This window comes from Eptatretus burgeri, chromosome 3, assembly GCF_056783735.1.
Source record: "Eptatretus burgeri isolate ZD-2024b chromosome 3, Ebu_testis_v1, whole genome shotgun sequence".
NCBI classification, from domain to species: Eukaryota; Metazoa; Chordata; class Myxini; order Myxiniformes; family Myxinidae; genus Eptatretus; species Eptatretus burgeri.
This window is the reverse complement of record NC_140963.1, coordinates 25,091,547-25,103,870: the sequence shown is the minus strand read 5'-3', so window position 1 is coordinate 25,103,870 and position 12,324 is coordinate 25,091,547. Positions and strand designations below refer to the sequence as shown.

At 42.1% G+C, this 12,324-nt stretch overlaps 1 protein-coding gene across 2 annotated transcripts in view; it reads left to right on the top strand.

Annotated features, from left to right (window-relative positions):
* LOC147029572 (sonic hedgehog protein-like) overlaps positions 1–12,030 on the top strand; it is a 39,999-nt gene extending 27,969 nt beyond the window's left edge. For both annotated transcript variants that reach the window (XM_085872722.1, XM_085872721.1), the window contains exon 3: positions 8,051–12,030. In XM_085872722.1, coding sequence (XP_085728848.1) covers positions 8,051–8,739 — 689 coding nt within the window. In that variant the 3' untranslated portion in view covers positions 8,740–12,030. The remainder of the gene's footprint in view (positions 1–8,050) is intronic.
* Positions 12,031–12,324: the final 294 nt, after the last annotated feature.

The following is a 12,324-nucleotide window of genomic DNA, read 5'->3' as shown; positions in this document are numbered from 1 at the left end:
AAACTGGAAACTAGGAAAGAGTTTACTTCTGCGACTCATTGGGACTGACTCAATCTGTCAACTTCGAATCCCAGATCTCAGCCAACGTTACTCCATCTCTTCTGGATTTGATTTTGACAAATTTCCCAGAAAATGTTTGCTGTTCTTCTTCTGATCCAATCGGTTCATCTGACCATATGCTTGTTAAAGCGGTCATCACTCTGGCCGTTATTAGAAAACAGCCTCTGTGCCGACTACTCTGGCACTTCACTCAGGCTGACTGGCAGGGTCTTCAAGCAGCCATCAAACTTTTAGACTGGTCTCAATGGAAGGAGGTCCTCACCACCACACATGAGATAGAGCCATCTCCCTCGACATAATGAGAGCTTTCGATATGGTCTGGCATCATGCACTGCTCACCAAACTATCTTCTTATGGTATCCAAGGCAATCTCCACTCATGGCTCATAGACTTCCTCTCCTGCCATGGTCAATGCCTGTACTGGCTCTTAATGGAATTCTATCATCTCCTTTTCCCGTTCAGGCTGGAGTTCCTCAACACAGCATTCTGGGCCGTGTTATTTTTCTGGTTTTCATCAGTGATCTCTCAGATTCCCTGGAAAATCCTCTTTATCTCTTTGTGGATGACTTCACCCTTTGCTATACCATCACTTATCCCTCTGATTGGCAAGCAGAAGCCTCTTCACTCTTTGCATACCTAGATAAAATCATAAGCTGGTCAAACACTTGGAATATGTCTTTCAATCCTGACAAATCTCACATCATGTCTCTACGAAAGGACCGTTTGGAACTCCCCACCATCTACTTTCTCAACAATCCCCTTGACTAATTCCTTTCATTCAAGCCTTTGGGTCTACAAGCTGGCCTCCAAAGCCAGTTGCTGACTTGGCATCCTATGTCATGCAAAGTCCTTCCTTGGCACATCTGAGCTTCTAACCATTTACAAAGCTTTCATCCACAGACTGATGGGAGTACTGCTCCCCCCTCTGGGGTGGTGTTCCTGCCTCACACCGAGCTCGACTTTACACTGTGGAAACCAAGGCTTTAAGGATCATTCGTATCTCCCCTGATGAAGCTGAATCTTTGGGTCTCTCACTCTCTCACTGGAGGCAGGTCAGTGGTCCTTTTGTCTTGTACCATCCCTTCCCGGCCTTGCCGCTATCCCCCCCCCCCCCCCCGCTGTCTGTGATCTGTCCCCCCTATGCTTCCTCAGGGCGTTATGGTCCGCCAAAAACCTCTTCTGGTGAAACTGCAAAAATGAAGAATCACTGCTCACCTTCACTCTTTCATTCCTCTTTTTTCCCACCTCTGGAACAAACTGTCACACTCTCTTCAATCACACTCCTCCCTCGAGCTCTTCAAAGCAGCTGTTCACCACCATCTCATATCTTCCCCCATCCAAAATCTTGATCTTTACGACCCCCTTTAATCCACCCCAAACCCACCTCCTTCAAATTCCCTGTTTTCCTTCCTGAAAGTCCCTGTAGTGTCCATCTTGTTTACCCCATGTACCCTGCCCCATCCCTCTCCCTTCCACAGATATCCCATTGTCTCTGTTCCCCACAATTTTGTGCTTCCCTCTCCCACCCCTCTTATCTCCTGCCTTGTTATATGTTTCTGTGTATTAGCTCTTACACGAGCCTCGACTTACTATACAAAAAAAATAGTTGGGCTTCTGCAGGTTTAATGCGAGTAGAAAAGATCATGGTTGTGGATGGAGGATGACCTGAAATGGTGGTGAACAGCTGTAATGGTGGTGAAAGTTGGTCCCACGGACACACAAGCAGGAAAATAATCACTGGGGGTGAGCAGTTTTTCTGGATTCTGGGAGTTTCAACGGAAGGGGGATGCGGGCAGACCATTTCCACTCTGCAGAAACCTGGGTGAGGGGGGAAAAGCATGAAAAGGGCAGAGAGTGCAAGATCCTAAACGAGGTGGTTGAAGACAGAGAGACAACCAACCTGTCTGTGATGTGAAAGTGATAGGCTCAGATACTCAGCTTAATCGTAGGAGATTTCAACCAGCATCCGTTGAAGACAAAGTCTTCGATATCCCCCACCATAGTAAATGAGGATTAACAAACTTATATTCCCTAAGCATGTGCAATATGTATGTAAAGTTTCCCCTTGCTCTGACCAGCCGTTCTGGAGAAGATGTTTGAAGGTTTTAGGGTAAATTCAATATGACTGCCAAACTATGTGACCTATCAATTAGAAATTAACAAACTTCTGAAAGGATGTCTTGGGGAAAGTGTATGTGAAATTTTGCCTTAATCTGTCCAGCCGTTCTGGAGAAGAAGATTTTAAAAATGTATTAATTTTCAATCCAAGATGGCTGACGAACCATGTGACCTATGACATCATAACTTTATATTCTGCCTCCCATCCTCCAGTGGAATACGTGTGTGAAGTTTCGTGTTAATTGGATGAGGTGCGTTTTTCTATCCAAGATGGCCACCAAACCATGTGACTTGTGATGTCATAATTTTTACTATGTATGCAGACATGATGGAAGATGATATTTGCAAATTTCGCTTCGTGAGGTTATGTGATTCCAGTGAAAACATTATTTAATATTTTTCTTGAATCCAACAAATTCAATATGGCCACCAAACCATGTGACCTATCAATTAGAAATTAATAAACTTCTGAAAGGATGTCTTGTGGAAAGTGTATGTGAAATTTTTCCTCAATCTGTCCAGCCGTTCTGGAGAAGAAGATTTTAAAAATTTATTAATTTTCAATCCAAGATGGCTGACGAACCATGTGACCTATGACATCATAAATTTACATTCTGCCTCCAGTCCTCCAGTGGGATACGTGTGTGAAGTTTCGTGTTAATCGGATGAGGTGTGTTTTTCTATCCAAGATGGCCACCAAACCATGTGACTTGTGACGTCATAATTTTTACTTTGTATGCAGAAATGATGGAAGATGATATTTGCAAATTTTCGCTTCGTTGGGTTATGTGATTCCAGAGAAAACATTATTTAATATTTTTCTTGAATCCAACATGGCTGCCAAACCATGTGACCTATCAATTAGAAAATATCAAAAGGCACCAGTTCACCACTTGCTTGATATGTGTACCAAATTTCGTAAATATATCTTGAGGGGATTTGTAGTTAAGCTCCGGAAACGAAATGTGACGGACGGAACCTATTTCTATATCCCCCGCCAACTTCGTTGCTTGGCAGGGGATAATAATCTTGAAGCTCTTGGTTTCCACGGCATCACGCTGAGAAAGGTGTGAGGCAGAGACGCAAGCCCAGAGTGGAAAATAGTACTCCATCAAGCTATGGATGAAGGCCTTGCAGGTGGATAAAAGTTCAGGTGCACAAGGGAAAGACTTTGCACAACAGAGAATGCCCAATTGGCAATTGGCTTTGGAGGCCAAATTAGAAGTATAGTTTGCCCAACAAAGATCATGGCTCACAGTGAGGTTCAAGAGTTTGAGTGAGTGAAGTTAGTCAAGTGAATTTGTTTGTCACATATAATCACTTCCTGTAGATGTTTGACTTGCGAGTATAAAACTATAACCTTAACTTGAATGCGAGACTGAACGGAATCTCATTTTCTTTAATCCTGATCTTAACCTTAACCCAGCTCAGTATTAGGCCAAACCTAAGGCGAAAACCCTTCTTAAGATCAAACTTTGATGCTCTGAGACCTCAATTGCAATTATGGCTTTGCTCCTATAATGCTTCTGTGGGTCGATCTGTGTGTACAAGAAATAGGTTTCGTTAATTAGGACAGGGTTAATGTTATATAACAGAAATGTTTATTTAATTGAGTTGTCATTAGGTCACAGACTTACTCTTGACCATTTTGTAGATACAGGTTCATTTTCTGATCATTCCTCTTGTTTGAGGTTTACAATGTTGATCCTTCGTGGACTATAGAAGCAGTTACAAATGTGTGGAAATTCATATACATACATATTGTCACAGGCCGGCGGGGTCGGGTGAGAAGAGCATGAGGTGGGGGAAGCTACGTCAATTCTCACCAGACTCCCTGGAATTGTAGGCCGTCGCTCACGGATAATTCCATGACGTGGCGGGTCGCTTAACTGACCGTGGACACCAATAACTCAACCGCGTGGCCTCGGGTCCTCCCGCCTATGAGTGAATCGGGTTACCTAATTAACCACGCGGTTTAACCACCGGAGAACCACGCCCTCGGTATGCCTTGTCCGAACCGGATCACTCTACTGGATCGGATCTCCTATCTGGATCGGATGCAGCCGAGTGGTACTGCCAAGGACGTACCGGCTAGAAGGAACGGATTGTCAAGAATAAAGACCCGGCTAAACCTGGATCCGAACCATGCTGGACCAATGAGGGAAAAGACAAAGGCGAGCTGGGAACATTTGTGCAACAATTATTTATTTACAATAAGCGAGGAAAAGCATGTGGCACAACAAAGGTTTATTGGGTATGTAATGCAGGGAAATATGAGAGAGGTGTGGGGTGCAGCAATATTACAAGCAACTTACAAAGCAGACGCAGTGCAGACTTGACGCGCAATTAATAAAGCAACAACCACAACAATAAAAGATCTTATACAGGCTTACTTAACGGACAGGCGCCAACACTCAGACACACACTCAGACAAAGTAAACCCAATTGTGAAAGGGACTTTTGCAGCCAGGGAGGGAGGGAATTGAGGTTACAGTTTCTCGGTACCTTCGCGTTTTGGGGGAGGGATGCTCCGTGGTGCAGCACCTGACAATGCTTGAGTTGTTTGGCCACAACTGTACGTGTGGAGATCGTGTCTGCAGGAGGGGCTCGAGTGGAGAAGAGCGGAGTCCAAAAGGGGGGGGGGCGAGAGATGAGCAGCAGGCAGGACCAGGCAAGAGGCCGTGAGGTCGGAGATAAGGTACAGAAAGCGAGGCCAGACAGGAGGCTTGGTCGAGAAGCAAGGGGCGGTTCAACGTCGTGTCGACTGAGACAAGTGGCAGGAACACTCACTCTCAATGACTCCTCTCCTTCAATTGTCCTTACTCCTTCTTCAATACTCAAAAACCTCTCTCAAGTCTCTTTCCAACCAACTTGCAATTATCTTCCCAACCCACTTGCAATTCTCTTCCCAACCACCCAATTACATGGAGGTCCGCGCTTTTTAGAATCCGAAAGTTGAGGAGGAGCCCTTGCCGAAACCTGACGTCATTGTCTGAGCCAAGCATGCCGATTGGACCGACCCTTCACGTGGTCCGCCTTTCTGGGCTGCGTTTCAGCCAGACTCCAGTATGGTCTGCCCACACTGCGCCTGTCTGGCCTTTGGCAGGTGGATGGTGGTGCAGCTTTAGCATTTGTCCAGCCGAACGTCGGGATTTTGCCTCTGAAAACGAGTCGTTGGGTAGACAGTGGTACGCTGTGGGCAGCGAAACGAGGGTAGCAAGCGAGATTATGGCACCGTGGATCGCAAAAGGAGAGAATAAAATAAAAGGGAAAAATGATTTAATAGCCTAACTAATAGCCCATCGCAACACACTCCCTTGTCTTCCCACTAGACAAAAGGTAGGGACCTAACTACACATATATTAATGGAATTACTGACTCAGGACAACTGTGTGTTGTATGCATGCGGTTCCGAGAACCGTAACACTATTATGTTTGTTTGCCTGTTATATAAATATATATGGTGTTGGTGTGAGGAATTTCTGAGCATATCCCAAAGACTCAATAGCTCAGTGGCCTGTCACCATATAAGTAATAAGGTCCTTGGGTTTAAGTCCTGGGTTGAGTCAGAATTTTTTCACATGAACCCCTGCAACAATTTATTCCTGTTTAATAAATATGTAAGTATGTATATATATATATATATATATATATATATATATATATATTGTTACAGTTGTGGCGAAGATGGAAGAATTTAATTGGGAATATAGCGTTGTGTAGAGTTGCTTGGTCCGTGGATGTGTCAGAGGCATCTTGATGTAACTAAGTAGGGAACCTGTGAGCTTAAGTGTTACGTTTCACCACACGAGGGGGTGGTGTCATGTTAATTAGCTCGGGTTTAAGAATAAGCTTCTTCAGTATGTAATTGCCTCTCTGTGATTTTTGCCTATGTTTTTATATTTCAAGATCGGCAATAAAGGTGGGAACACGATCCTAAAGCCAGGTGTGCCGAGCAGTTTTCATGCGAGCAGGCCACACCCTGGAGGCAGAGGATTGTTAGTCATGAGACACCTGAAGAAGAAGAGGGTGCAGGAGGCTTCCTACTAGGTAGGACGAGAGATCAGCAGAGCGCACGCACGAGGTCAGTGTGAGAAACGCACGAGGTAGAATTTATTCGGAAGAGAATCAGATGTGGGAGCTCATAGCTTGCGCATTTTTGGAGAGCCATGATCAGAGCGGAGGCATGAGGCGCATTGTTTGGAGAGGCGAGAGCGAAGAGTGAGCGCACACCCAGGATGACACGACCATTGAATTTGTGTTGAGGCGATTTGGCTCACGTGGTGAAGCAAGACGCTGGCCTTTGGCTCTTGGTTGAGTCATGAGAAACGGCCCCCGAGCTTCATGTATGTAATAAGCAGCTGCACTGGAGCTCTGAGCCTTAGTGTCGAGTGCTGCTCCTGGATTGCCTGGCATATGTTTGTCCTGCCATGAGAGAAGTACCATTTTCTGTGTGTATGCATGCGCTGGTCCAAGCGCCTCCATTACAGGTTCCACAAAGACCAGCTCTGAGCCAAGATAAGTACAAGAATCGTTGAAAGGAAGGGTTTTCTTTTTATTTTGTTTCCCCGTTGTCTGTATTTGAGTTTGTGTGAGAGGCGCCTCGACTTTAGGATTTATTGAGGTCATTATTGTCATTACCTTTTGAATTATTCTCCTATGTAAGTATTTGTTTATGTTCATTAAATGTGTTAATTAAAAAAACAGTATTCGTGTTTTTTGTGGTGGGGTTCGTGGTTAAACCCCCTGTGCTGTGCACCCGTTTAATTCACCGTGCTCCTCTGCCCCTCCGCCATTGCGCCCCATGCCCTTCGAGTACGTGTGATCATCTCCTATGATCAACATGTCCACCTGCTATTAATATGGAACCACTCGGCCATTTGGGGGCTGGCGGTGTCAACTGCCCGTCACCACAATTTTGGTCGGGGGGGGGGGGGTTAACCTGGGCTGGCCACCACTGCGACTATATATATATATATATATATATATATATATATATATATATATATATATATATATATATATATATATATATATATATATATATATATATATATATATATATATATATAGATATATATATATATATATATATATATATATATATATAGATATATATATATATATATAGATATATATATATATATATATATATATATATATATATATATATATATATATATATATATATAGATATATATATATATATATATATATATATATATATATATAGATATATATATATATATATATATATATATATATATATATATATATATATATATATATATATATCCATAATGAGCCTTGTGTTGGCACAGTGGTTAGGGCAGCGGCTTTGGATCCAAAAGGTCCTGAGTTCAAGCCCCGTTGGGCCACTGAATTAATACACCAGGGGGTTGACTCAGCCTGTTATCCTTCCGAGGTCGGCGAAGTGAGTACCAGTGTACTGGGCTGGTGTATACCCCGGTTAAAATAGGTATACCATATCCCTGTATCGTAAGAGGCGACCAGGGTTGTGTCAGGAAGGGCATCCGTGCCAAATCACTATGCGGATCATACGGATGATCCGCTGTGGCGACCCCTAACAGGAGCAGCCGAAAGAAGAAGAAGAAGATATATATATATATATATATATATATATATATATATATATATATATATATATATATATATATATATATATACACATACACCATCAATAATCTTGGATTTCCATGATCTATTGATGTTGACTTTCATTCTTTCTAAAGTTGCACTTTGTCGTTGATCATACATCACGCACAGAGCTTTATGAAACTCATCATTATAAGCTGCCAAATTATCTTTCCATAAACTGTGTGTTTGAAACTTTGAATGTTGTGTGTCACAGAAAACTCAATTGCAGCCAAATCTGGTGGTTGCTTTGCTGGCTCGACAATGGTGCGAACAGAGGCCGGTGTCTCCAAGCGCATGATGGACCTTCAGCCTGGAGACCGAGTGCTGGCCATTGGACATGATGGAGGTATCGTCTACAGTGATTTCCTGCTGTTTCTTGATGAAGAACCATCCATCAGGCGCCTCTTCCACGTAATTGATACGGAAGCACCATACTATCGGCGCCTGCACCTAACTGCATCACATTTGGTCTTTGTGGCGAAAAACTCAAGTCTTTTCCAAGATGCGCATCCACTGTTTGCGAGTGGTGTGATACCAGGGGACATTATCTTCATCGTTAATGGGAGTGGGAATGGAGACATGAGAGGGGTCCGCGTGGCACGCGTGCACACAGAAATACAATGGGGCTCATATGCCCCTCTAACAGCTCATGGAACTATTGTAGTTGACAGTGTCCTAGCATCCTGCTATGCCATGCTGGACATGCACGAGGTGGCACATTGGGCTTTCGCACCGCTCCGGCTCATGCACAACCTTGGCATGTGCTCAGGCAGTTCTGCACATGGTGGAGGAATACACTGGTATCCACGACTACTACATTCAGTAGCACGCTTTGTCATTAGGGACGAGGTTTTCCACCCATTGGAGCAGAACCGTGTATGCTCGCTCCCTGCAAGTGCGTAAAATGTGTGTCGGGAGCCTATGTAAACAGGTACCAATTGTTTTTAAAGCTTAAATATTATTAGAAGAATAATCATTATTTTTATGAACCAGACAAGTTGTTTTAGGCCCAAATGAGCTTTACTTTGGATCATAACAAATGGAACGAAGTCTGTAAGGCCTGAGATGCAATTCTTAACCTGTATGATGGACATATGGACACACACACACACACACACACACACACACACACACACACACACACACACACACACACACACACACGCACAGAAAACTCCCAATCAATTAAAAAAATGAGCAATTGCAATTAGGTGGTGAATGTGTAATGGGTTCAATCGATTGACAGAAGAGAAAATACAACAGAAAAGTGAATAATAGGACAATGCTCTCACTCACTCTCATGTACAGCCTTTTGCATCATTGGTTAGGGGCATGGCTATGCCACTGATGCAGTGCCCCTATTACCAGTGCACTGGTGCTCATTTTGCCAACCTCAGAAGGATGATAGGCTGAGTCAACCCCACCTGGTGTTAATTCAGCAGCCAACAGGGCTTGAACGCAGGACCCTAAGATCCCAAGCCAGCCATTCTAACTGCGATGCCAGGCTTAATTGGACAATGCACTGGTGTCTTGTATGTGAGCCCATTGCTTCACACACACGGTTGCATCTCATGTTTGTGCTTCCATACAATTGATCGGATGTATTATTGTAGAATATTATTCCAAATATTCTGTGTTGCTCACCGATCGAGTGTCTCAGTTTCTAAAAGGCTCATGTGGCTTCAATAACATTTGTGTTTGCACTGTGCAGACCAAGTGGAGGTTATCACTGTTACTTCAACCTCTTTACCATCAAGATGATATTTCATCACATTTGCGACATGCTTGGGATAATTATCTTGCTGGAAGATGAGGAAGTCCTCCCTACCTCATGAGTTTTGTGCTTGAAAGAATTTCATGTTGAATCTGAATCCGCCATTACTTGTCAGCAGTCATGGTGTCAATACTTTTCTGTAGATCAGCAATATCATTGGCTGTGATACGAGCCCAAACTGATGGTGATCTTCGACCAAGATTCACTGTCATTGTTATCCATTGTCGAAGATTCCATTCTTCTACCTCCCCCCCCACCCCCTCCATCAAACAAACTGAAATCGATTGTTGCTGAACAATTCAAACTTAAATTCACCTGTGAAGAGCACGTGCCTCCATACAACTGGCGCCCATTCGCTTGAGATCCCTCTTATCAGTCGTGTGTTTTAAAGCATTTTGGGGGTAACATTCACATCTCTATTCACAGCAATCTTGTTGACAACATCTGCACTTGACATTCATCTATGTACTGGAAAAGAATACACCCTGAGATGCCTCGGGTGTATTCTTCTACTGTATATAGGTGATTCACTTTCGGGTGTTTTCATTTTTTGAGATGTTTGGCTTTCTACCGTGACCGTTTCGATTTTCAACAAGTCCAGTTTGACATGCCATCTTTGGAGTTGTACAAACAGGTCTTCCAATAACATTGAGTCTTCTGCCATTTTTTGCAATGTAGTATCCTTCACCAACCATTTAGGTTTTGATTTCTACGTACGTCGTATGGTATTTCAGTTCTTTGAGATACGTAACACTTGATTGATAGTACTGCAAGTCGGCATACAATGGCTGCCTGTGCTTTTACATGCTTCATACTGGAGTGACACATTATTATTGGTTGATGAACAACAAATCACATTGTAAACTGTCAAAACGTGATTGTACTCTGGTATGCACTTCACATTGACGTGGCATCGGGGTGGTATTCCCACAGTATTTGCAACTTGTACTTTTTCCATCACACATACATACATACACATGCTGTATTTTCATCCAGTGATTCGATATTTTAAGCCTTAAAACCTTAAGTTAGTAATTTATTTTTTGGGAGTGAGTGCTTTTTCTTGGATGCGCATGCCGGAAGCCACGTGAGATGGTCCTGCACCAAGCAGAGCCACGTGCATCGTCCCGTTCTGGATTGCCTTCAAAAATCGTAGAGGACCTTCCGCAGATTAGCTGCAGTAAATTATATTTTTATATGCTTTGTTGTATAATAGTTCTTCAGAGTTATTTACAGCAACATGTTTGTAGTCAGATGTACATGTTTTTTCACAAAGTATAATTTAAATTGAATGTAAAAATCAGGAATTGTCCTGCATAGTTTGTATTAGAATGACCTTTTTTTTCCACTTTGGAGGTTGTGGTGTATTTATTAACTTTAACTGCTAATTAAATACTTGGATTCCAGGTATCGTGAGGACATGGAGTGTTTTTGTGCATGCCATATACACGACACTATGGTACATCAATAAGTACGTGGCCGAACATGTCAATTAAATAAATACATGGGGCATTCAAAAGTTGTACGAAAGAGATGCAGTATTTAAAATTGTCAAGGACTTGCGAAGTTTTCTCTTATTTCTCAACAGAGAAGTATATATAATTCCTGGCGGGGTGTGCTTACATATTGTGTAAGCATACGAACCATGTTTCCCTTTTGTCTCGGGTCACTCACCTGCATTTGATTTATTTATTTCTTTTCTGCCACCAAAGGTGAAGGAGGTTATGTTTTCACCCCTTTCTGGTTGTCTGTGTACAGGATATCTCGAAAAATTGTAAACGGATCCGGATGAAATTTTGTGGACAGATTCGTTGTGTGACAAGGACAAACTGATAAGAATTTGGTGAAGATCCAGATCCGGATCCAACTGATATCATTTTATAAGTGATTCTTCACCATTGAGAGATTGGGCCAAAAACTATATATAGCATGATATCTCAAAAAGTTGTGCATGGATTCGGATGAAACTTGATGGATATTTTGGGTGTGTGACAAGGAATATTTTTTTCACTTTTGGTGAAGATCCTAATCCGGATCTGGAACTGATAATTTTTAAAGTGATTCTTCACCATTGAGAGATAGGGCCAAAAACGATATATGGCATGATATTTCAAAAATGTATTGGGCCCGATATGTTCTCGTGGATCAGGCATTACATGGCGGAAGTATGTGCTCCAGTGGCCTTTCTAGTTTATTTTTTTGTTTTCGTTTAAGGATGCTTTCCGACAGCCTTGTGATTTGTTCTGGCGTGTCGGCTTGGATGTCCAATTGGCATGCAAAATTTCAGCTTTATAGATCACCCAGAATGTCCCAATCTTTAATATCAGTGAGTCAGTGTCAGTGAATCAGTGGTTAGAAAGAGCTTTATATACAAACAAATATATATATATATATATATATATATATATATATATATATATATATATATATATATATATATATATATATATATATATATATATATACACACACATACATACATACATATTAGATAAAGAAAATACATCGTTGTGTTTGGTATTAATAAACACACCATCCTTACTTTTTGGACTTCTGGTAATCCTTTGCACAAATTTTTGAATGCCCCACATCACATACTGTATACAGAGAATATAATTATTCGGTTGAAATGTTTAAAATGTTATGAATATGCTTCCTTTAAAAAAAATACAAACTTGGCATTGTGAAGTATTTATGTTTTACATCAGGTCACG